General features: G+C 45.0%; 1 protein-coding gene across 2 annotated transcripts in view; it reads left to right on the forward strand.

The window, feature by feature from the left end:
- Window positions 1-24677, forward strand: part of RASGRP1 (RAS guanyl releasing protein 1) — a 79984-nt gene that overhangs the window by 23088 nt on the left and 32219 nt on the right. For both annotated transcript variants that reach the window (XM_053889205.1, XM_019442609.2), the window contains exon 3: window positions 20923-21028. In XM_053889205.1, the coding sequence (XP_053745180.1) occupies window positions 20923-21028 (106 nt within the window). The remainder of the gene's footprint in view (window positions 1-20922; window positions 21029-24677) is intronic.

Here is a 24677-nt window from a genome sequence, read left to right on the forward strand (position 1 = left end):
TGTCTGGTTTATTCTTGCTTGTTTTTAAGCTACCCAGGAGGTCTTGAAAAATCAGGTTTGATACGTTCATTTGCTTCTGGATAAGCCTGAACATATTCTTTCTAATATAGAAAACCACTGATTTCCAACCCCCCTCCCTCCCTGAAACTCTTCATTAAGGCCTCCTCACGGTGGGGGGATCCACTTCACCTACCAAAGCCCAAAATTTTACACTATTGGGAACATTTTCTATTATGTTATCTCTTTTCAGAATGACTGTTATTATGTAAATAGTGGTTGACGATTATTGAAGTCTCCAACACCTTAATAGGGACACCTTTCCTATGGTTTCTGTAAGTAACCACATGTGCGGAGAGGCAGAAGGGAAAGGGAAAAAACACACCAGGTAGGGAAAGCATTGAAGTGCTCACCTGCTTCATATTCAGCTCTAGACCTCTCTGGACTGGCCGAAAATTATAATTTTACTTAAGTCACTAGTATGGATTGGGCAGATATGCCAGGTGGTGCTTCTAAGGGACCAAAGATGAAATGAGGATATTTACCCCCACTGTGATAAAACTCAGCCCAGCAGGTGAAGCGAAAGCCTTGCCAACTTTCAGCCCCCCTCCCTGCTGACTTCTTACACATTTGGGGGGTCTGAATTTGTTTGAAAGTGAGTGGTCCAGCATCTCTGTGACAGATCCAGGGAGCCCTAAAGTCTTTGCTCCTTTGTAATCATGGATGGCTTCCGTATGGTTCCTCAGCTTCTAGAGCAGATGGGGAAGGGTGTGGATGGGGAAGGAAGTTCAGAATTAAGATGCTAAGGCTGGCAAAGTGAGGTGGGAGTGATAATAATTGCAAATAACTGTCTTCTTTAATTGAAAATTAGTTGAGTTTAATGAAGAACAGCATTTCATACTCTGATATGACCTCACTGTGACAGCAAGTGCACATACATATACATACACACTTTCTAGCCTTCCCTTGGTGGCTGGGTCTCTTTGGGTCTTTGTGGTTAGGGGGAAATATGCACATAGAAATTAAAATAAGTTCAAGGTTCTTTAGAGATGATCCACCTTGAAAAAAGAAGGGCCAAGGTTGTAAGGTGCAAAATGTGGTAATTGGAACAGAATGCTAGGTGAGAGGACACTGCTTTGCTTCTTCTGTAGACCATCTGTTCTGGCAGAAGGTGAAGGTGAAGGTCACAGTAAGGGCAGCTCCCAAGTTTAGTGTGTGAAGTCCCCACAGTGCAACCCTAATCTCCATTTCCACATTTCTCTCCCTGCCTGACCAGTGCTTTCTGATTCAGCCAAACTAGGCTTTACATCTTTTCCCAGATATACTTGTAACTGTCTCGTTTCCCACAAAGCCATTTCTCCCCCAGCCCAGAATATGCTCACTTCCATTTTCATCTGTCAAAATTTGAGCCCTCCTCCACACTGCCTTAGTGTTCTGTTGGTACCTCTCTCCAGGCCCTTGCTGTATTTGTACCGTATTTTTTTAGACCTGGTAGCTCCTGAATACTTAGTGGGACAGGATCCTGGTTCTCTCTGCACACCCCCCACCCCATACCTGTCACAGCACTCTTTAAACAAAATCCCTCGACTGATGATAAGAACATCCAAACCTGAAACTCCCAACTCTGCTCTTTGGTGATGGTGTTATCCATGAGCCAGTTGTTTATCCAGGAGTGATATGCAAAATACTTAATAACCCGTATGGCACAGGCCCTCATCAACCTGAACAGATGCCAGTTGGGCAGATTGAACATCTGCCCTGTTGTGCCTTTCTCATCTGTAAAAGAGATAGAGTCCCTAGCCACCTCCCAAGTTTATTGTGATAGTCCAATGAGATATGCAGGTGAAAGTATTTTGTAAAGTGAAAAGTGTTACGCAAACCAAGTCAGGGTTGTTGAGTGGGATTTCTGGGGTATGTGTGTGAGGTTGGTTGTCCTGCCCGTTTGCATTGCCTTGTCCTGTGCTCTGAGCAGGATCCCAGGAGCTGACTGAGGAGGTGTTGGTCAGTTGAACAGGCTAAAAAATTAGAGAAATCTTGCCATCAACCTATTACATCCCACAGAAACTCAGGATCTCAACTTGTTCAAGCATCTCCCCTTACTTTTCAGTTCTGAAAATGTAAATTTTTCAGTAAATAAGTTTTGGAAGATCTGATCAAAATGAAAAGACTAGAAAATGCTTTTTGAACATTAGTCTAAAAATTTTCTCACTGAGGGCTTTGTCTTATTTTTTATTGGAGTATAGTTGACATACAATATTATATTAGTTTTAGGTGTACTATATAGTGATTTGCTATTTATCTATATTACAGAATGATCACTGGAAATCCGGTTACCATCTGTCACCATAAAAGTGATTACAATATTACTATATTTTCTGTACTGTAGTTTATATCCCTGTGATTTGTTTATTTTATAACTGGAAGACTGTACCTCTTAACCCCTTTTGCCTATTTCACCCATCCCCCTAGTCCCCTCTCCTCTGGCAACCCTCAGGTTATTCTCTATATTTATGAGTCTTTTTCTGTTTTCTTTTGTTTGTTCCTTTCTTTTGTTTCTCAGATTCCACATATAAGTAATCATAAGGTATTTGTTTATCTCTGGCTTATTTCACCTAACACCTTCTAGGCCCATCCATGCTGTTGCAAATGGCAAGATTTCATTCTTTTTTGTGGTTGAGAAATAGTCTATTGTATATGCATACCACATTTTCTTTATCCATTCCTCTATCACTGTACAAATAGGTTGCTTCCTAGTTTGGCTATCATAAATAATGCTGTAATGAACATAGGATTGTATATATCTTTTTGATTTACTGTTTTTGTTTTCTTCAGATATATACCAAGAAGTAGAATTGCTAGATATGATATTTCTATTTTTAATTTTTTGAGGAAACTCCATACTGTTTTCTATAGTGGCTGGACAAGTTTACCTTTCCACTAGCAGCACAGGAGGGTTTCCTTTACATTCTCACCAACACTGGTTATTTCTTTCTTTCTTTTTTTTTTTTAACATTTTTATTTTATTTTTGAGAGACAGAGAAAGAGAGAGCTAGCAAGCATGAGCGGGGGAGGGGCAGAGAGGGAGATCCAGAATCTGAAGCAGGCTCTAGGCTCTGAGCTGTCAACACAGGGCCCAATGAGGTGCTTGAATCCACAAACCTTAAGATCATGACTTGAGCCGAAATCATATGCTTAACCAACTGAGCCATCCAGGCACCCCAACACTGGTTATTTATCTTTTTGATAATAGCCATTCTGACAGGGATGAGGTGATAATTTATTATGGTTTTGATTGGCATTTCCCTGATGATGAGTGATGATGAGCATCTTCTTATTTATCTGTAGGCCATCTGGATGTCTTCTTTGGAAGAATGTCTATTTGTGCCCTCTGCCTATTCTTTAGTCACATTTTTGGGGAGGTGTTAAGCTATATCAGTATTTTACATATTTTGGATATTAACACCTTGTCAGGTATATCATTTGCAAATATTTTCTCCTATGCAATAGGTTGCCTTTTTGTTTTGTTAATGGTTTCCTTTGCTGTGCAGAATTTTTTAGTCTGATCTAGTCCTAATTATTTATTTTTGCTTTTGTTAACTGCCTGAGGGGACAGAGCCAAAAAAAAAAAAAATATTGCTAAAACCAAGATGTCCAAGAATTTACTGCCTATGTTTTCTTTTAGGAGTTGTAAGGTTTCAGACTTTCTATTTAGGTCTTCAGTCCACTTTGAGTTTATTTTTTGTATGGTGTCAGAAAGTGGTCCAGTTTCATTCTTGTGCATGTAGCTGTCGAGTTGTCCCTGCACCATTTATTGAAGAGGCTGTCTTTTCCCTATTGTGTCGTCTTGTCTCCTTTGTCATAGATTAATTTACTGTATATACATGGGTTTATTTCTGGGCTCTCTGTTCCATTTTTCTAGGTGTCTGTTTTTGTGTCACTCTCGTACTGTTTTAGTTGCTATAGCTTTATAGTATATCTTGAAATCTGGGATTGTGATACCTCCAGCTTTGTTCCTCTTTCTCAAGATTACTTTTGGCTCTTGGGATGTTTTGTGGTTCCATACAAATTTTAGGATGATTCATTCTAGTTCTGGGAAACTACTGGTTTAATTTCATTAACGGTAATAATTCTATACAGATTTCCAATTTCTTCTTGATTCAATCTTGGAAGATTATGTGCTTCTGGGAATGTATACCTTCTAGGTCGTCCAATTATTGATATATATGTACTTATTGTTATTTTGTAAATTGTTTTGTATGGTTGTTTTCCTAGTTCATCTCTGTTTCTTTCTGTCTCTTCCCATATAATTTGATGACTTTCTTTAATGTTATTTTTGGGTTCCTTTTGTGTGTGTGTATCTATTTTAGGTTTTGGGTTTGTGGTTACCATGAGGTTCATATATAACACCCTATGTGCACAGCACACAGTTCAAACACATTCTAAAAGCACTACGTTTTTACCTCCTGTCCCCTAAATGTTTTATGTATTTGACATATTTTACATTTTTATTTTGTGTATCACTTAACTAATTATTGTAGATCCTGTTGTTTTTACTACTCTTTTCTTTTAGCCTTCATACTGGCTTTTATAGATGGCTGATCCATTACCCTTAGTATATGTTTGCTTTTACCAGTGACATTTTTTCTTTCCTAATTTTCTTCTACTTATAGCATTTACTTTTCTTCTTAGAGAAGTCTCTTTGACATTTCTTTCAAGGCCAGTTTAGTGGTGATGAACTACTTTAGCTTTTGTTTGTCTGGGAAACTCTATCTCCTTCAATTCTTAATAGGTAACCTTGCCAGGTAGAATATTCTTAGTTGTAGATTCCTCCCCCCTGTTACACTTTGAATATATCATGACACTCTCTTCTGCACTGCAAAGTTTCTGCTGAAAAATCATCTGATAGTCTTGTAGATACTCCCTTGTATGTAACTAGTTGCTTTTCTTTTGCTGCTTTTAATATTCTCTCTTTAACTTTTGACATTTTATTTTATTCTTGTTTTTTATTTATTTTGAAAGGCAGAGCACAAGCCAGGGAGGAGCAGAGATAGAGGGAGAAAGGATCCCGAGCAAGCTCCATACTGTCAGTGCCGAGCCCGGTGGGGGTGGGGGTGGGGGGCGGGTGGCCCTCCAACTCACGAATTGTGATATCATGACCTGAACTGAAACCAAGAGTTGGCCGTTTAACCAGCTGAGCCACCCAGGTGCCTGTAACTTTTAGACATTTCAATTATCATGTGTGTTGGTGTGGACCTCCTTGGGTTCATCTTGTTTGGAGCTTCCTGCAGTTCCTGGATCTAAACGTCTGTTTCCTTCCCCAGGTTAGAGAAGATTTCAATTATTTTTTCAAATAAGTTTTCTGCCTCTTTCTCTCTTCTCATTCTGGGATTCCTGTAATGCAAATGTTAGTACACTTGATGTCCCAAGGGTCCCATAACCTGTCCTCAGTTTTAAATTCTTTTTTCTTTCTGCTATTCACTATGGATGATTTCCACTGTGCTGTCTTCCAGATTACTGATCTGTTCTTCTGCATCTTGTAATCTGTTGTTGGTTTCCTCTAGTATAATACTGGTATTATATTTTCTCTTTGTTGAAATTGTGACCATATTCATCCATTCTTCTCCCAAGTGCAGTGAGCATCTTTATGACCATTACTTTGAACTCTTGATCAGAGGTATTGCTTATTTCCATTCTTTTAGTTCTTTTTCTGAGGTTTTTGTCTTGTTCTCTCTTTTTAACCATATCTCTGTCTCCTCGTTTTATTGAACTCTCTGTGTTTTTTTCTATGTATTCAGTAGATTAACTCCATTTCTGGGTCCTGAAGGACTGGCCTTATGTAGAAGGTGTCTGTGGGGCCCAGAAGCACAATACCTCTGGTCACCAGAACAAGGTGCTCCACAGGCATCTCCTGTGTGGGATATATGCACCCTCCTGTTGTGGATAGGCTGCAACTGCTGTGTGTGTGGTGGAGGGAAGGGCTGACTGTAAAGCCTAGCCATGACTGTTATGGGTACACTGGTGGGCCAGGATGCTACCCCCACCCCCCCCCCCCAATGGTAGGAGGTGTTTTGGAGGGGCGTTGGTCCCACCTGAGGCCACCTGCTGGGTGTGGCATAGTGGGAGACACTCAGGCCTGGTGCCAGTCCTGGCTGAGGCCAACTTCTGGGTGTGATGTGACAGGAGCCGCTTGGAGAGGGCATTGTCTCAGCCAAGGATGCCTGCCAGGTGTGGCAGGGCAAGAGCCCCCTTGGAGGGGTGCCTGCCAACATAGGCGAGTTGGGTGGGACAGGTCTGCAGGGAAACAGTGGTGTTGGATGACGATTGCTAGCAAGGTAGATAGAGAGTGTCAGAACTGGCACCCACCACTGTTGGACCAGCTAGACAAAAGCAGAGGGGGGACAAAAAAAAAGTCGTGCCTACAAGCACTTCATTCCCAGAGAAAGTTCCTACAAATCCCTACCCCTCTAGCACATGCTCAAAAATCAGTAAATCTCCTTTACATGTGGCCCAGACATTTTTTCATCTGCCATCTCTGTGCTGGGTCTTGGAGCGAGTGAGATTATGTGTGGACCCTTTAAGAGTGGAGTCTTGATTTCCTTTAGCCCTCTAGTTCTGTCTGCATTAAGCCTTGCTGATTTTGAAAGCCAGACTTTATGGGGGCTCATCTGTGGGGGTGCAGGTCCCCAGTGGTGGGGTGTGCCCGAGGTGGAACTCAAGCCCCTCACTCCTCGGAGAGGACCTCAGTACCCTCTCACTTGTGCACTGCCATGCTGGGGGTGTAGGTGCTGCCCAGACAGCATCTCTGCCACACCTACCCCTCTCGATATGACTTTTTCTTTATATCTTTAGCTGTGCACGAGCTGTTCTGCTCCAGGTCACTCTCAGAGTTACTGTGTATGTAGTTGCAGGCTTCTTGTGTCTGTGGAAGGCGCTGAGTTCAGGACCCTCCTACTCTGCCATCTTGATCCGGCTCCTCACTTGAGGACATATTGTTCTATGGCACAGTGACCTTAAGACGAAGGATTCTTAAAGGTATCTGAGAAGCTCTTATTGTTACTGTGTCAAGGGACTGTTCTGTCTAGATCTGTGAATGGAAGGAATTAAATGCCAGTGACATTAACACAGATTGAAATAACAGTCTAAATCTTAGTTCCTGCTTTGTCCTTATAGTTTCTCAACTCTTGTTTTCACCCTTTCTTTTTAAAAACTGTGTTAAAATTTCCTCGTCATCACCCCCCACCCCCCCGCATCCTCTCACATTCTCCAGGTCCTGGGAATGTAAATCCTTAGCTGTTTCTTCCTTCTAAAGGCATTTAACTCTTCACAGTAAGTGTGTACTTACTGTTGTGTGTTAACAGTGGTTGCTAGCCAATGGCTATTCTTATACACTATGATTTAAGTGAAGGTAATGAACCCAGTGTTAATGGGTACAGTAGGGGACTAGAGACTGTAGGAAACTGATGGTTTCCATCATAGACTAAAAACCCTGGAGTCAGAATTATAACCAGGACAGGGGTGCCTGGGTGGCTCAGTCGTTTGAGCATCTGACTTTTGATTTTGGCTCAGATCATGATCTCACAGCTCATGAGTTGGAGTCCCACATCAGGCTTGCTTGATAGCACAGATCCCGCTTGGGATTCTCTCTCCCTCTCTCTCTCTCTGCCCCTGCCCCACTTGCATGCTCGCCCACCCGCCTTCCCTCCCTTTCTCTCTCTCAAAATAATTAAATATTTTTAAAAGACAAACAACGATAACCAGGACAGTAGTTCCCTTTCCTCCCAGCCTCTTCTCTTTGGGACCAGTCCTGAGTTATTTTACTTCTCTTGAGTGTTTCTTCATGTGTGAAATGGAGAATCATCTAGCGTACATAGGTGGTAATAATTAGAATACCTGGCACATGGGATGCTCAATCCATGGTGGCAGTTGTTGATGTTAGTATTCTCATTTACAGTCTAAGCTGGATCCAGCAACCGTCAGGTGCTGAGGTGAAGGATGTGCCTTTAATCGTCACGCCTCTCAGAATGAGAAGCAGTGGCATTCGGTGGAAAGGGCAGGGCTTGTGTCAAAAGACCAGAATGTAAGCCCCAGCAGTCACTCATCAGATGTGTCACTTGAGGCAGATCACACTGCTTTACTCTCCCATTTCCACCCCCCACCTCCCAAAAAATAATAAAAATAATACCTGTCCAACCGATTTGCCATGAGGCTCAAAAGAGCTAGCATCTGAGGAGACTGTGGTCAGCAAGAAAGCACCAATAAATGCACTTCAGCAACAGACTGAGGGTTTCATGTGCCTACGTGACAACTGTCAGGCAGCCTAGATATTCAGGACCCACAAGTCAACCAGATGTTACATAGTTTGGACTCAGTTCAGGACCTTGTTCTCCCCAGAAGATATCACAGCTCCTTCCTTATCTCGACTGATCTCCTGATTATCTCTCTACTGGGCGGCATGGGGGCAGGACATTGCCAAGTTCTCACTATGCAAATGAGCAGGCTGTGGCTCAGAAATGATCAGAGCTATCTGAGGTCTTGGCAGCCTGGGTTCAAATCCCTGGTCTGCCACTTCATAACTGAACTCGGGGAAGTTAGCTCAGCCCCTTTCTGCTTCAGTGTCTTTCTTAATCTGTCAGATAATAATATCACCTATGTCATAGAGTTAATACACGTAAAGACTCTCTTACACACAAGAAGCATTTCATGTGTGTTAACAAAAAGATGCAGAGAAGGAGACAGGGTCAGGCTAACATGTGAACGTGGTTCATTTCTTCTAGTCCAATGCCGCATTTACTCCAGCAATGCCAAATATCCTCCTGGCTCTTCCATCTTCTAGTTGGTATCAGCATTGTGTTTCACTGCTGCATTTGGGCTATTTCTGTAAGATGGTGACAACACCAGTTTCTGTAAGGTGGTGACAGCACCCAACACCAGTTGGGGTGTTTTGGAACATTCTTATTTGGCTCTTGGCTCCTGAGTAGAGGGAAGTTTCTTTTGTCCCTCAGACTGTAAGAGATTCTTTGCCCATCCCTGCAGTTCTCTCTGGATAGTAAGGCTGTCTTACTATCTGTTCTCTCTGGATAGTAAGGTGTGTAGGTCTATTAGGACCAGACTCGTTTCTCAGGTCCTCATGCAGATTTCTCTGGCACCTCACTAAACTCTGAGCTGTCCTTCTGTCTTGAGAGTCTGAAGGGTAGGTGCACTTCAACCCTAGGATTGCAAGGAAGTTAGGAAGGCCCCCAACTAACTCTACCATGGAGCGGGACCGTGCCTGAGAGGAAACCAAATCCAGTCTCATTGGCACAGGCAGCATTTCATACCACAGTGGATAGCCACTCTTTGAGTTATGGTTATAGTGTTTCATGAAGAGTCAAGAGTTCCATCCGGAGTAGCTGGAGACTAACAGGAGCAACAAGAAAAACAAAACGGTATTCCAAACCCAGCAAGAGAAATAAGAACAATTCACCAACTGTCGGGGTGCCTCACAGTTTACTGAGCACCTTTCTGTATTTAGTCAAACGTAATCTAATCCTATACAACCAAAGAAGGCGGGATGAGACTTTCACAGTAACTTCTGTCTGATTGCAAAAGACTTCGCTGAGTGGCTTTCGCCTACATGGTGATCTGATGATGGTCTCGTATAGGACTGCTCGCTGCAGGGGATTATACACTGAGAGCCGAGTCTTTGGTGAAAGCACAGTTTGTGATGAGACTATACTCAGCGTAGTGCTTTCTGATGTCAGTACATAGCGATTGCCTCAGTTCTGTCATGCCCTGGAACGAGGTTTGTTAGGATCAAGTCACACACACTGAGAAAAACTTGTTGAAGAAGGTGGACTGTGAGGCTAACCAATCCATCTCAGCCAGGCCTTGTACTAATTCTTTCCCTGGAGAGCATTTGGGAAGTTCCCCAGGCTGCTTCTTAGTACCTATTCGGCCTGACAACAAATATGCAAAAAAGGCTCAAAATGTAACAGTCAAGAATGAAGCCATAGGAATGTGCTCCAGCGAGCAAGGGAAGAGTGCTGTCCCAGATTTTCCTCCCTGTTTTGTTTACGTTTGTCTCTTTTTCTTTGTGTCCACTCCCCCTTTGCTGGCCTCTCTCCCGGCCACCTGCTGGCAGCTGTCTGTGTCCTCTGGGGAGCCAAGACAGGTCTCTGCCTGACACATCCCTGTGCTGCTGTGGTGGGGGAAGATGACTGCGTGAGCCAAGTAGGCTCTACTGACGGTAGCTCACCAAAGACTCAAACCGCAGCATAGCTACCCAGGCAGATAATTTGCTCCCAGGGATTTGGGCCCAGAGAAGCAGCTGCATGCTGGGTTTGGTTGGTGCTATCTTCCAACAGTGGCTCACAGAGTTTGAGATCATGGTGTTGTCCCAGGGTCAGATCACGGGGGCCCACCCAGCACCTGTCACACCTCTCCCTCCCTGTTCTCTAGGTGCCAGCCCAGTTCCCCAGCTCCCATCTCAAGAACTGTGTGCAATCTGCAGAACTGACGAGGACAGCTTCCCTCAGCCCCCTTATTCCTCAGACGTGACAGGTCCAGATTGAGGCAGCAATCTCCAGGGAAGGCCAGCTGTCTTGCTCAGCAGAGGCGACACAGCTAAGAGCTCTTTTTCACATTAGGCGATTCATGCACTTGGTTAGACATTTATAGATTGCAGTCGCTCATCCGAAAAATCTGGGTCATCTTTTACATAGAGCTTCACGCTTTGGAAGAAAAGCCGTGCCCAGGGAGGAACGTTCCTGCTGATGGCTTGGCCAAGGGAGTGGAGAGAGCACCTGCTGCACCAGAGAGGGGGAGGCAGGCCGACACGGGAGGGCTGGGAGCTCCCAGGGGCCTTGGCATTTCCACCCACATGGCCGTTGGCTCACCAGGCATTCTGGGTTCTGGTTGTCCTAGCTAAATTGTGCCAGCAATAGCTGCCTTGTGTTGATCCCATGAAAAGTGGTAGGTTTGTTAGGCTCTCCAGGGTGATTGTTAGGGAATGTGTCGTGATTGTAGTGAGAAGGTTGGTCTGTATGGGTGCAGGGCTTCTTGGACAGAGAAGCAGAAGTGGGGCTGCCGGTAAAGGAGTTAGCCTGGTAGCATGGATGGCCAAAAAGGTAGAGCTCTTCCCAATATAACCAGTCTTCACCCCATTCACCTAATCCCTGAAGAGACACTGGTGCCAAGGTAAGAGCCCTGGGCTGGGGGCCAGAGGATCATTTCTGTCCAGGAGCCTCCACTCACCAGCACTGTGACCATGGCCAAGGCATGATTACCTTATTTCTTCATCTTTAAACTTGAGCCAACGGTTCCTGAGACAGCACAGAGTTGTGAAACTCCCACGTTCCACACAGGTGATTCTGTATGTGAAAACTAAGTGTTATAAAAACAAAGTATTGCTATTAGGTGTTGTCATCTGGGGAGACGAGCGCGGTTCTCCACTGGCTTCAGGGACAGCGTGTGTGTGTGTGTGTGTGTGTGTGTGTGTGTGTGTGTGTGTATGCATGCGTGTAAGTAGATGCTGTTCCACTTGAAATGCCTGCCACCCCCACCCCCCAAATCCACAGCTCTGCCCCAACAGGATGGAAAGTAGGTAGAATGAAGGGATGGTGCACAGGTTCTTTTCCTTCACCAGGCATCTCCCTGGTTGGCCTCTCTGGGTCAGGAGTCGAGAGAGGCCTAATTAGACCAGATCCCCTTTATTGTAGAGGCTGCTGAGCCAGGTTTTCCCCTTCTCTGAGTCCCTCGCCTTGGCTGTCATCACCCCCCAGGGGTTGGGTGGGAGCAGAGAAAAGAGGTGAGCCTAACCAGCCTCTTCCCCACTTGGGTAATACTCTGCTTTTTAAAGGCCAGTTGCAGAAGTTTGAAATTGCAGGTCATGGTTCACTTGAGGCTTGTGTATTGTCTATGTCATGGCATTCCCCGGCCATTGCAAATAAATAATTAAAAGCCAAATTCAACCAAGATACTCAGAGCTCCTGGACACTGTACTGGGCCACAGAATAGGAAATATTCTAACTAGTCCTACATCCTCGCACTCACAAGGCAGGCTCCATGCCTTTGTCCTGGGTGTGATATGCCAGGTTATCCCAGAGGGAGTAAGAGCAGGGCTGGATTTACAAGGCACTGGGAGCCTCCCTTCTGCCACATCCTCACCTTACATTAAAATGTTTGTCCTGGGTTAGAGCACTAACCACTTCAAGAAATCGCTGCTGTGATGTAGATCTCTCTGAGAGGGTTCACCCTCCTCCACCCGAGGAGCTTCTTGATCTGGATTAACTGTTCATTCTGACACTAGGCGAGGCCCAGAAGGCATGAGGTGAGGAGTCAGGAGCACCTGATAGGAAGAAGTACAGCAGGACGCTGGGCAAGACCGATGGTGTCGACTTTGGGTCTGCTGCTAGAGTTTGCATCTGGCCAGAGCTGACTGCGAGCATCTCACCCCAGCTCCGCGCTCAGTGGCTTTGTGCTAGTAGCTTGGAATTGGCCGTAATGGGAGTATTTAGGTCATGGAAGTCTGAAAACACTACAAATCAGGGTCCCCCTCACCCCCGGGAGAGCTGGTCTCTAAACTCCCACCAGCGTACCGCTGGCAGTGGCCGTACTGATTGTCTCCCTTGCCCTGTGAAGTATGACTCCATCCTGGTAGATCACTCGCTTCCTCCTGCTTGTTCTCCTGCCCCCAGGCTTGAGGGGCTGGGGCACCAAAGCAAGAGCAAGGTGGTATCCGACACGTGTTGGAAGCTGTGCAGGTGGTAGAAGTTGTGAGAGTTGAAGGCACGCATCACCCTGTTCCTCCTTCATGTGCACTTGCTGCCCCAGTGGCAGCTGTTGGCACCAGAAAGCAAAACAAAACCAAGGACAATGACAAACTGTTAAGTTGTTTTTTCAGCTTGCTGATTTTTTACCTTCTCCAAACAGGATTTAATGAATGTAATAGTCTTGCTGTCAAGTAGATTTTATTTCTTTAAAACATTTATGAAGTGTTACACTTCATAATTCTGTGTGTGTCTGTCAGCTTCTCCCTGGATCCATTCTTCTCATTTCTGGAGACACTGACCTCCATTAGCAGTTTCTGCCCTGCTCTGGGTTCTGGATTCACCTCTGCTGTCATGGTTTTCCGTCCATAGTGTTCCCATTACCATTTTCTGGTCACTGGTTTTGACATACCTGTTACTTTGTGTTATGCCCCCAATGGTGACAGCTGGCCTACCTGTGATAAGCCAATTTCTGACCTTTTGTCTTTGGTCATGAGACTTCTGTGTCAAGAGATTTCTGTGGAAACCAAAACAAAGAGGAAGCAAAGACTCTGTTCTGCAGTTTCTCTGGGGTGGGCCATATTTTATGTCCATCTTGGAGCAAGTGATTTGTGCCTCATCCCCAGGTGAGCCTGTGCTGTAGGCAGGTCACCCCACTTGTCAGCAAGAAGCAGGGCCTGGAATGTGGCTGAGTACAGATTTACTCTCACGGGATTCTAATCATTAGGGAGTAGTTTGTTGCTATGAGAGGCATATATTTAAGATTAAACCAAGGAAAGGAAGAAAAGAGTGTACAGAGTGATTGAGGGGCAAAGGACTGAACCATATGATCTCTTGAATAATCTCAAAGTTCTGGGTCACTTCACCACGGGTATCAAGATGCTTCCTGAACCATCATGAGTGGATGGGTCTCTGCTTCCTCTGAACTTTGCATCCTTCCGTGTGCTCTCTGTAAGAGCTTCGCCCTTAATATCTACTGCCTGATATTATCATGTGTCTTGGGTATGTCTTATTCCCCAACCAGATTGTTGACTCCTTAATGACAAGGGGCTTCCTTAGAGCTCCTCAGCTTTCCTTTGGGATCTAAGATAGCACCTTGCACAGAGTAGATTACGGACCACTATTGGTTAATTGCATCAAAAATGTTTCCGGTTGAAGTAGAATGAAAAGTCACTATATGGAATAGTTAGGGAGCCATATGCTTCCATTGGAAATGTGCAAGTAGATACTAGGTAACAAGTTACCTGTGGTGCTTTTAGGAAGAAACAATGCATGAGATAGAAGGTTGAGGTAGAAGATGTCAGAGGTCTTCTCCACCCTGAGATTCTGTGATTCCCTATAGTGTAGTCATGGCCGCCACTGAGTCTAATGATGGAAAATGGGTTTTTTGGTTCATAGACACACGACTTTCTGGAAGCCACATGGCTTTTCTTTTTTCACAGGTTGGGTGGGTCTTTAATATACCTCCCTAACAGCATACGTTACTCCCCAAGTCTAGTGATAGATTATATAAGATTGACATTTTGTACCCACTGAGGTTTCAGCCCTTTAAAGAAGTCTCCCCTAAAGTGTTAGGAGGAGCAGATGGTACTGAGAAAATATGCACATTTTATTATGCATTGCACATTTTACTTATTAGAATTTTTAGTATGACACCCTGCATTTTTAAAAGCCTAAAGATGCAAACAAAATGAAATTATTCATTGAAATATTTAAATCAGCTTACAGCAATTATATCAAAATATCAAAATTAAATCTTGCAGTCTGGAAGGTAAATCCCCCTTGACCACCCACTTAGAAATCTGACTTTGAAAGGGAGGCACTTCCTCTCAAAAAGGAAGAGGTGCTTGTTCTGTGAGATGAAGTCAGGAAGGGAACACATCCTTAATGAGGTCACACGGAGGCCGAAGATAGCGTTGGGGAGATGTGGTGGTAACGAGGGCAAGTGAACATGCAGAAATTCTCCTGGTGAAACAGAACCAAGAAGGGGGTTCTGGATGTAGATGTAGAGTTCTTCCTCCCTCACCCCATTCCTGCCTCTCTTTGCCAAGTGAGTCATCCCCTCCTGGCCTTACCATTTGCCAGCCTTCACTCCCACAGAGCCACAGTGGGGGAACGTCATGGAACTCTGGAAGAGGGGCTACAAGGCAAAAGTGGAGAGTGAATATGGTTTTGAATCTTGGGTACAGCCCTCTTCTTACTGAAGGACAACTTTAATGATCAATATCAATCAGCCAAGGCATGCAAGAGTTTTTCAGAAATCACCAGGAGTACAAAAGCTATTCTTCCAAATGTGCATTAATTCCGACCCTGTATCCCAGCAGCATCTCTTAGATTCAGCCCTGAGCACTGGAAGAGATCTTAAAGCTCATCTCCTTCAGCCCCCTCATTTAACCCTTGAATTCCCTGTCCTGACAAATGGCCGGGCAGCAGGCAGCTGAATGTAGTGGAAAGAGCTGGAGTTCTAGAATCAAACAGACCTGGAGCCAGATCCTAACTCTTTTTCTCTTTGACCCAGAACAGATTACCTCATCTTTCTATACTACGATTTCCTCGGCTATAAGTTTTGAGCAATATTGCCAAATTATTTTCAGAATTAGAAATAACATCATGAAGGTGCTTAGCACAGCTCCTGGAATTGGTAGGACTTCAATAGATAATAGCTGCTATGCCAGTCAAAATGATGTAATCAAGTGTCCCTCTCCAGCCTCCTCGTGAATATCTCTGTGATGGGAGTGCTTCCGTTGTCGCAGTCCTGTTGGTTCGAACCTTCTGCTCCATGTGGTGCACAACCCTCTTTCTTTCTCATCCTCTTCTGGTTCATTCTCTCTGATTCTGCCATTTGTGGCCACACAGAACAAATCTAAACCTTCTCCCACAAATAGTACCCCAGATATGTGAAGACAATCCTGGTATCCCTCCTTGATTTTCTCGGTGGCAGACCTAGTTAGCTCCTCGAATCCTTCCATAGGTCACTTGGTTTTGATCTCACCCAGGACACTTCTAAGCCCCTTCCCCCAATACGTGAGCATGCACGGAAAGATGCCGGCCAGCCACAAAGAACATAGCAAGCGTGTCCATACTGAAAAAGCCTGTGACTGTGTCTGTAGCTCCTGTGATATTCCAGTGCATACCCTACAAATATGTTTCAGTTCCCCTGCTTTTTACCCTAGTATTTGGAACATGATGCTACTACCCTGGTGAGGAACGGAGCATTATAAAAACTATATTGTCAGATGCTGAACTGAAAAGTTATCCCCTCATAACTGTGGTAAGATGTGATTGCATTAGCCCCTTACCCCCATTTTCCACTTTCTCAGTGTCAGTGATATTTTTCACGAAACTTTAAGGTCCCTGCTCCTTCACTGGAGACCCCGCAGTGTGACTTGCTGTGGCCAGCAGAATAAGGCAGAAGCGACAGCATGCCAGTTCCAAACCTAAGCTGAAGAGGCCTTCAGTATTTCCAGATGCCCTTTGGTGCCCTGCCGTCACCATGAAAGAACATACCGCAACTAGCCCACTGGTCCAGGGCAGCTGGGAGGTCTGCAGAACAGAGGCCCCCAGCAAAGCCCAGCCTCTATGTGCCGATCCCCTGTCCGCAGCCAATTCATAGCACTTGAGAAAAAATAATTGATTACTTTCTGAAGTCACTGAGTGTTGGGTGGTTTGTTATCTGGAATTTTTGTGGCAAGAGATAACCATTACAGAAGTTAAGCCAGAAAACAGAGAGAGGAAAACTAACCAGTTCCGTGTAGTTGCTGTACAAACACATTTGCCGTGAGCATTTTTACCACAAGCATTTTCACTGCATAACTAATCAGCTGAAACACAATTTTCCAAAAAAGATAAAATCACAAAAAAAAAAAAAAACAGAAGAGGGACATTCATTAAAAACATGAAAAATGAATAACAAAATTAAAAACAGTATTACAAAATACAAAATGTTTGAGTACGTTTAAAATATGTGTTGGCCATACTGTGCAAATAACTGAGTTTATTTTGTGTATTACATCTAAGCATAGTCTTCAAAGTCTTTCATTCATAGTATTATCCTTTTTTTTCTTTCTTTTGTTTGATTTGTCTTGTGGCTAAAATTTCTTCCTTCATTAAGAGAGGTATCCATTTCGAAATACTAGGATGCATACTTGTAGCTGAGATTTGTATTGCGTTTTGAAAGCCTTCTCCACTGTCGCTTGTCCTTGGCATATTGTCACATGTCCACTAGCAGACATTCCAAGTTTGGCTGGAAATGTAGGTTCAAAACTCTGCCACTGTATAGACCATTATGAGGGCTGAGCTTTATAGCCTGTAAAATGGAAGTGCTGCATGAAGGAGAGATGAGGCCAAACTGTCCACCAGTTATTTTTTCAATGTTTGTTTATTTATTTTTTGAGAGACAGAGTGCGAGCAGGGGAGGGACAGAGAGAGAGGGAGACACACAATCTGAAGGAGGCTCCAGGCTCCGAGCTGTCAGCACAGAGCCCAACGCAGGGCTCAAACTCGAAAACTGCGAGATCATGACCTGAGCCGAAGTCAGATGCTTAACCTACTGAGCCACCCAGGTGCCCTCTGGTTAGTTTTTTAAATCTTGTACGACAAAATGGCCTTAAAGACTATTAGTTTTGTGGCAAAAACACTTGTGGGCCAAGATGCTCGTGGTGAAAATGCCCAACATGATATTAACCCTTCCTCACTAAGTTGAGAAGAATTGATGAAAGAGTAACAGAACTATAACCAGCCTAACTGAATACTTCATAAAGATGATTTGCCAAGTTTTGTTTTTTTCTTTTTAAAGTTCATTTATTTTGGAGAGAGGGGGAGAGAGTATGAGCAGGGCAATGACAGAGAGAGGGAGAGAGAGAATCCCAAACAGGCTCCGTGCCATCATCAGTCCAATGCAGGGCTCGATCCCGCAAACCATGATCATTACCTGAGCTGAAATCAAGATTTGGATGCTCTGACTGAGCCACCCAGGTGCCCCAGTTTCTCAAGTTGTAACCTTGAGAAAACAAGTGTGTAGATTATGCATCTCATCAGCAAAATAGCTCATGACAAAGCAAACTGAATATCCAAAAACATGAAAAGTTAAGGGTTCTCCTGTTTGATACAGTTCACTCATTGACTCAACAACTATTTAATGAATACCTGCCATGTATCCTCCTTGTTCTAGGCCCTGGAAATATGGTCATGGGAAAAACAGACAGGGCTCAGGTCTCATGAAGCTTATATTTCTAGTGGAGACTCAGAAAATAACAAACAAAAAGATAACTTCTAATAATGGATGATAAGTGCTGTGCAGAATCTCAGGCAGGGGAATGGCCACCTCAGGTGGTTCAAGGAAGACCTCTCCAAGGATGTGATGTTGAAACTGAGACCCGAATGACATGAATAGGCCAAGAGAAAAAAAGACCACATTGCAGGAAATATCAAATGCAAAGGCCATAAGGTGCATGAATAACCTTGGAAGGTCTGCGGTGTAAATAGAGGGATGGAGAGGAGTGATGTGGTGTGAAATGAAGTGGGGGATAGTAGAACGGGGCAGAACATATGGAACTTCACTGGCTACAGCAAGGATTTTGTGTTTTGTTACAAGTGTAATGGAATCCATGAAAGTGTATGAAGGACATGACCTGGTATATGGGTTTTAGGGGCTCACTCCTGGCGTGTGTGTGGAGAATGGATTATAGGGGGACAAGACGGGAAGCAGGGGGTCTTTTAGGTCACTCTTGGGTGATACTGGTGACATTTTGCAAGTAGAATTCAAGACTTGCTGATGGATTGTGTGTGAGGGAAAGTGACAAATTAAGGATGACTCCTAGGTTTTCTGTTGGGGTAACTGAGTGTAGTTGGTGCTGTCATTTCCTGAGAGGAGGAGGAGGAGGAATGGGCTGGGGGGGAGAGAGAGAGAGAGAGAGGTCAAGAGTTTTGTTGGGATGAGTTAGTTAAGTTTGAAATTGGACGTCTGAGGATGTTGGACATGTTAGTTTGGTACTCAGGCTACAGATAAGAGTTGGGCAGTCATCAGCAAATAGATGTGGGATTTTAGCCATAGGAGTAGATGAGTTCACCTAGAAGAAAGTTAAAAAGTTAAAATTTTCAATTTAAAATTTAACAAGTTTCAAAATTTTTAAATTATTTTGAAAAGAAGTGGGAGGATTAAGCCACAGAGCATGGTGACATTTAAATGCTCAGCAGAGGAAGAGGAGACAGAAGACGAGCGTGAGAGAGAAACTGAGACAGTGTGATGTCGTGGAAGCCAAGAGAAGCAAGTGTTCCGGGAAAGATGGTTGTCAACTTAGGTTGGGTTGGGCTGAATGCAACTTGACTCATAAAGTTAACATGAAGCCAGAGAAAGAAACTATTGGATTTGGTGACCCTGAGAATAAAATATTTAGTGGGAGGACGGAGATAAAAGTCAAAATGGGACGGTTGAAAATAAATGGCAGGTGAGAAATTGATGACAGGTTCTGCTACAAAGGGGAACAGAGAAACGGAGAAGTCTTAGAGGTGGTGAGAGCTTAAGGTTTTGTTTCATTTTGTTTTAAATAGGAGATTGGGGCAAGGCGGGGGTAATGTTTAAATGCCATGGGTAAGTAAGGCAGGAGAGAGAGAAGAGTTGAGAATGCAGGAGAGAAAGTGGGCGAAGGCAGGATCATCACCCTAGAGAACGGAGGAGACCCCAGGCATGGTGGAAACCATGGCCTCTGCGAGGCCTCTCATGGAAATGGGAGGGCAGGCAGTGAGAGTAAGAGCATGCGCACGAATTGGCGGGGTTGGTGAGGGGAAGGTAAGTGATCATGTCCATTCACTCATATTTTCTCAGTGAACTGTGACTTCAGGTCATCATTTGAGGATGAGCCAGGACTTTCTGAATCCTGAGCCCCATGTCCTTCATTTATCATTTGGTGCCCTCAGAGAGATGAAATGGCAGGGCAAGTCGTGTCTGTTCTTCCATCTGATACTGTGCCCGGAATCATTCAAGTTCCCGTCAGAGAAGCGAATTCATGTGGTTTGTTTAAATGAAAGCACTCAAACGAAGGAACTCCTCACAGAGATGAGGATGCTGTTAAGGGACGCTGCACCCAGGCTGTCAACAACCACAAGTTACCCCCCACCCCCATCGCCACCACCTAGGGCCACAGGGTCAAGGAAGATTAAAAGTGTTAGATCCAATGAGAGCTGGAGTCATGGGGAAGTGGCCAGCCAGTGTGGTCATTCATTGAAGAGGCCTATAGCTGCTATCAGGGAAGTAGCGCCAAAGCAGAGAGGGGATGAGAGAGAAATATCTTGAGTCCTCCCCCCTCGCATCTGTTGCTGATGCTTCCCCATGGCTGAACCCAACTGGAAGCTGGCTGGCAAGGGTTATGCAATCCATGGTGAAGGACAGAGAATAGATCTGGCCGCAAATAACCAACACTTCAGGCCACAGCTGTTGAAAAGATTTTGAAAACCACTCCAAGGGGAGTATTTACACCCAATGCCATGTATAGAATGCATCTCGTTATTTGGTTCCTGCTGAGACTTGGAAAACCTAGCTAGCCATGATCTTTGAAGTGAACCATCATGGATACTTGTAACCCACCCATAAATCTCCAAATGTAATGTTTGTCCATAGTCTTCCTCCTTTATTTTCATCCAGAGGCATATTGCTCTGAAACTAGGAAAGCTTGTTCAGGGCCCCTCACTGGCGTGAATACCTTCCAAGGCCATGGGAGAGCCACAGTCGTATATTCTTGCCATCGTGTGTTCTTGTCAATTTTACAAAAGTAGTATGTTTAACTGTAATCTGTTAAGACTGTGTTTTTTCACTCTGACCCTAGAAAGCCCCCCCCCCCATTATATGCACTTTAGGCCCCACAAAACTTGTATCTGCTTCTGCTTCCAACAGAGGCTCAAGGATACAGTGCAAATTTTATCCCTTTCCCAAAATTCTCCCATCTTTCGGGTGGGGTGGTTAAAGAACATCAAAATGGACAATTTGGGAAGCGGGGAATGCAGCAGAAGGGTAAGAAGCAGAGAAGGGAGGGGTGTGCAGTGCTCAAGACAGGGGAGAAGAGCACTGTGTGGAGCACCCCCTCTCTGGCCGTCCACCTTCAAGTGACGGAGGGTTGTCACGTGTCCCGCAGGGGACTCATTTCTCATGGGGGCCTCGCTCAGATGCTGCTCTTTATGCTTTCAGATGCAGATGGAAACCTGTGTCGAAGTAACCAACTGTTGCAAGTCATGCTGGCCATGCACCGAATTATCATTTCCTCTGCTGAACTGCTCCAGAAAGTTGTCACCCTATATCCTTTAGCACAGTAGCTGATGGTCCCCAAGCGGGATTCATTCAAAAGTATTTCAAATCTTGAGATTTGAAATTTGCTTTCATGTTGATTGGTTTGGAATAACCCTGAGTGGTAAATGGGTCCAAATGTCCTTTGAGAGGTATGGGGTTTGTCTGTGTGTCTTGGGTGTCCGCGTGCACATGCACACGTATGTGTCACTTCTGTTGGGTGGGGCCGTGTTAGCAATGCTGATTTCTCTGGCAAGTAGTCAAAGCAATGGGCAAACACAGTGGTCTTCAGCGTGTCTGGCTAGTAAAAATACGTGTCCTATAGGTTAGTAAGAATCCCTGTTCATCCTGTGCAAACTGACGGGGGGGTGCAGTCATAACTCAGATGAGAAACTGGCTTTCCTGTCCAATTCCTCAATTTTCCCCAGGTTCTGGAAAGAGCTGCACGACACCCCAGTAGCTGGAGTCTGCTGGTGCTTCTGCTTCAGGCAGAGATGGCTCTCAGCCCAGCAAACCTGGCTGGATTTTAACTGTCTTACGGGGTGCAAAGCGAGTAGGGTGGAGAAGGAGCCTGCCCTCTCCTGCTCGCGGAGCACAGTGTAAGCTGTGGCTGTAGTTGGGGTGAGACCGTTGAGCACCTGAAGCCCGGGTCCCTGGCACTGAGTCACGAGTGGTGGCTCTTCTGATCCTTTACCCCTCCCCTGACCCCCCTCCCATTGCATCTCATGGCACACCAGAAGGTAAAAGCCACCAGAAGAGACTGAATCTCTTCTATAACCCTACTTATAAATCTTTACGTTTCAGATCAAAGGAGATGTTTCCAGCAGCATTCCAAGGGAAGAGCATTGGGAGGGGTCTCTGTAATAAGAGGTGCAGGTCGTAAGTGGGTGTCTGGTCTGCAGAGAATTTTTAAACCGTCATAAAGCTGACTCACAGTCTTCTGACTTTTTGTTAACTCCACGTACCAACAGTTCTAAACAGTATCAGTGATTAAAAACTCCACAGTGAAACACTTGTTGGTCTAGGGACTCAATTGTGCCCCTGGCTGTCCCCATGGTGGGCAGACCCTCTCCCCTCCCCCTGGTCTCTCCCACCCCCCAAAGGTTTGACCCTTCACCCCTGTCCCTTTCCTCCACTTTCACCTCTGCCTCCTCAATGGCACCTGCCCCTCAGCCTAAAACGCATTCAAGTCTCCCCAACCTAAAAATAAACTTCTCAGCCCTGCCTTCCCTCTGTTCCATTGTTAGGGTTAGAAATTTGATGCACAAATGTCTTAAAATAGTCTGCACTCACTATCTCCAATCTCTCAACTCCCACTCACTCCTTAACTGAGCCTGGGCCCCCGCCCGTGCTCAGACTTTCCTCTGATGTCACCAGTGGCCTCCTGGTGGCACCAGTGGCCTCCTGGTGGCTAAGGCCAGGGGCTCTTTTCTGTCCTTGCTTACTCCGGGCTTTGTGGACAATCTCCTGCTTCTCCAAACCCTTTCCCGCAGGGCTCCCAGGCGGTGCCCCCTGGCTCTCCTCCTTCCTGAGCCGCCCCTCCTCTGACTTCCCATCTGGCACCTTCTCTGAGCACATCTTAAATAAGGGGACAGTGTCCTGGTTTACTTCTCACTCTACCTCCTTCCTGGGTGATTCCCCACCAGGCTCTCCACCTCCATCCTTTGGTGCCATGGACTTTCAAATCTATATTTCTTTAACCCAAGCCATTTTGTAAAAAATATCTGGACTAATTTGTCCTGCCAACACTTGGATCTTAATATGCTCAAGCCTTAATTCGTTTTCTCACCAGCTTCATCTCCAACTACTGCCCATTAATTCTGCTCTGACACCTGCATTTTCAGTTTCAGTTTCAGTGCATGGTGTCATCGCCCATCCAATCGCCCCAACCAGAAACCTCAGAAGCACACTTGACTCCTCCCTGCCTTTCACCTCCTACAGAGTCCACTACTCAGTCCCAGGGCTTCTCCTTCAGAAATGACTCTTAGCTGTTTTCTTCTCTCCCCCTGCCCCCACCCCCCCCTCAGGGCTTCATGTGGGCCTCCATCTTCTCTCCTAGGCCCCTCTCTGGGACTGCTGTTCTCCCCCACGTGCCAGTTCACAAGCCACCTTGGACGTTACTTTCCGGAGAAGCACGTCACATAAGCCCGTTGCTCCAGAGCCCCTGTAGGCTGCACGGGTAACGCCCCACTCCTCAGCTGCCAGGACAAGGCCTCCACAGTCTGAGTCGGGGTGTCCGTTCAGCTCCACCCTGCAGCTCCCCCAGAAGCCCTTTCTTCCCGACCTGGAACTGCTCAGTACACCTGTGCCTGGGATGCCTTTGCCTCCCTCATTGCCTAGCAAGCAGACTCTTTCAGGATCCTTCTGTGAAGTCTTTCCTGACCTTTTCAGGCCTCCACACACCCCTCCCTTTTAAAGATACATCTAGTGTTTTTAAATAATGCTTTGAAAATCTAATTCCTGTGACTTTAGTTTTGTATTGCTAAAGTCATTGTGTCTCACCTCTCTGGTCCGGATGTAACCTGCCTTGAAAAGCTTTCCATCCGTGACTGCAAAAAGTGTGAGGTATTTCTATTCTGTTAGCTAAATAAATTGACCTACCAAGACTTCTGTCTGAGTTTTGCCAGTGTGATACATATGTGCTCTGATCTTTATAGATGACTGTTTCAAGTCGATTGCTGAAACTTTGCGTCTAGCTGCTGTTTGATTTGTGTTAGTAATATAGGAAGTTGCAAAGGTACTAAAAATTAATTTGATTACAAGTCAACTTAAGAAAAATATATAAATTTTTAACATATATTAAAAATATATATGCTGTAACTTATCCACTTACATGTCTCCTCTACTAATCTGTGTGTCCATCGACATCAGGAACCAAAGCTTATTTATCTTTGTTTCTCTAGAACTTAGCTCAGGGACCATCTCATGATTGGATACAACAAATGTTGCCTTACCATTCATGGAAAAACATTGGATACTCTTTCTATATTGGGACTTTTAGGTGAAAAACTCAAGCTTTGCTCAGGTCTGGGGTGGTGGAAGAGATTCTAAGAAGGGAATATGAAATAAGACTGCCTACCATTGAAACCCAGGTTAAACACTGGAGGCAGAATGATTTTCTCTTCATGTGTCTGTCTCTGTTTTCTGACCTGGGAGTAATAGAATTATTAGTTAAATAAGCTAAGGGTTTCCTGTTGTTTCCTGATTTTTCACTGTTAAAAAAAAAAAAAAAAGATTGGGATTTTGAAACATGCTTTGAATGGCTCAAATGCCTGAAAAGTACAGTCAGAACTGTACTGTACTTCATAGTCCTGGTACCAGCTGTGAAGAGAAGGAAAATGCGTGGATCCTGAAGCTTCCAGCAAACAATGACCTTAAGCCTTGCAAGGCAGACAGACCCCTGAGCCTCTTTTACTGGCCTGCATATACTGGGTGTTCCCCTTCTCTCCCAAAGGGAGAAAGCGGGTGCTCTGCCTCACTTCAGGGCTGCCTTCGCTATGGTTTAGGGGCTCTGATGAGCGGGGAGGTTCTGCCCTTAAGATGGGGGCCCTGCCTGCCTGCCCTCTGCATGCGGAGCACCCGCATGCACACTGACCGGTTCACACAGGTTCTGCCCCGCCCTCGGCCCTCGTCCACAGGGATGGATGGTCAAAGGGAGG

Source organism: Panthera pardus, unplaced genomic scaffold (genome assembly GCF_024362965.1).
Source record: "Panthera pardus isolate Hobbes unplaced genomic scaffold, ASM2436296v1 HiC_scaffold_24, whole genome shotgun sequence".
Lineage (NCBI taxonomy): Eukaryota > Metazoa > Chordata > Mammalia > Carnivora > Felidae > Panthera > Panthera pardus.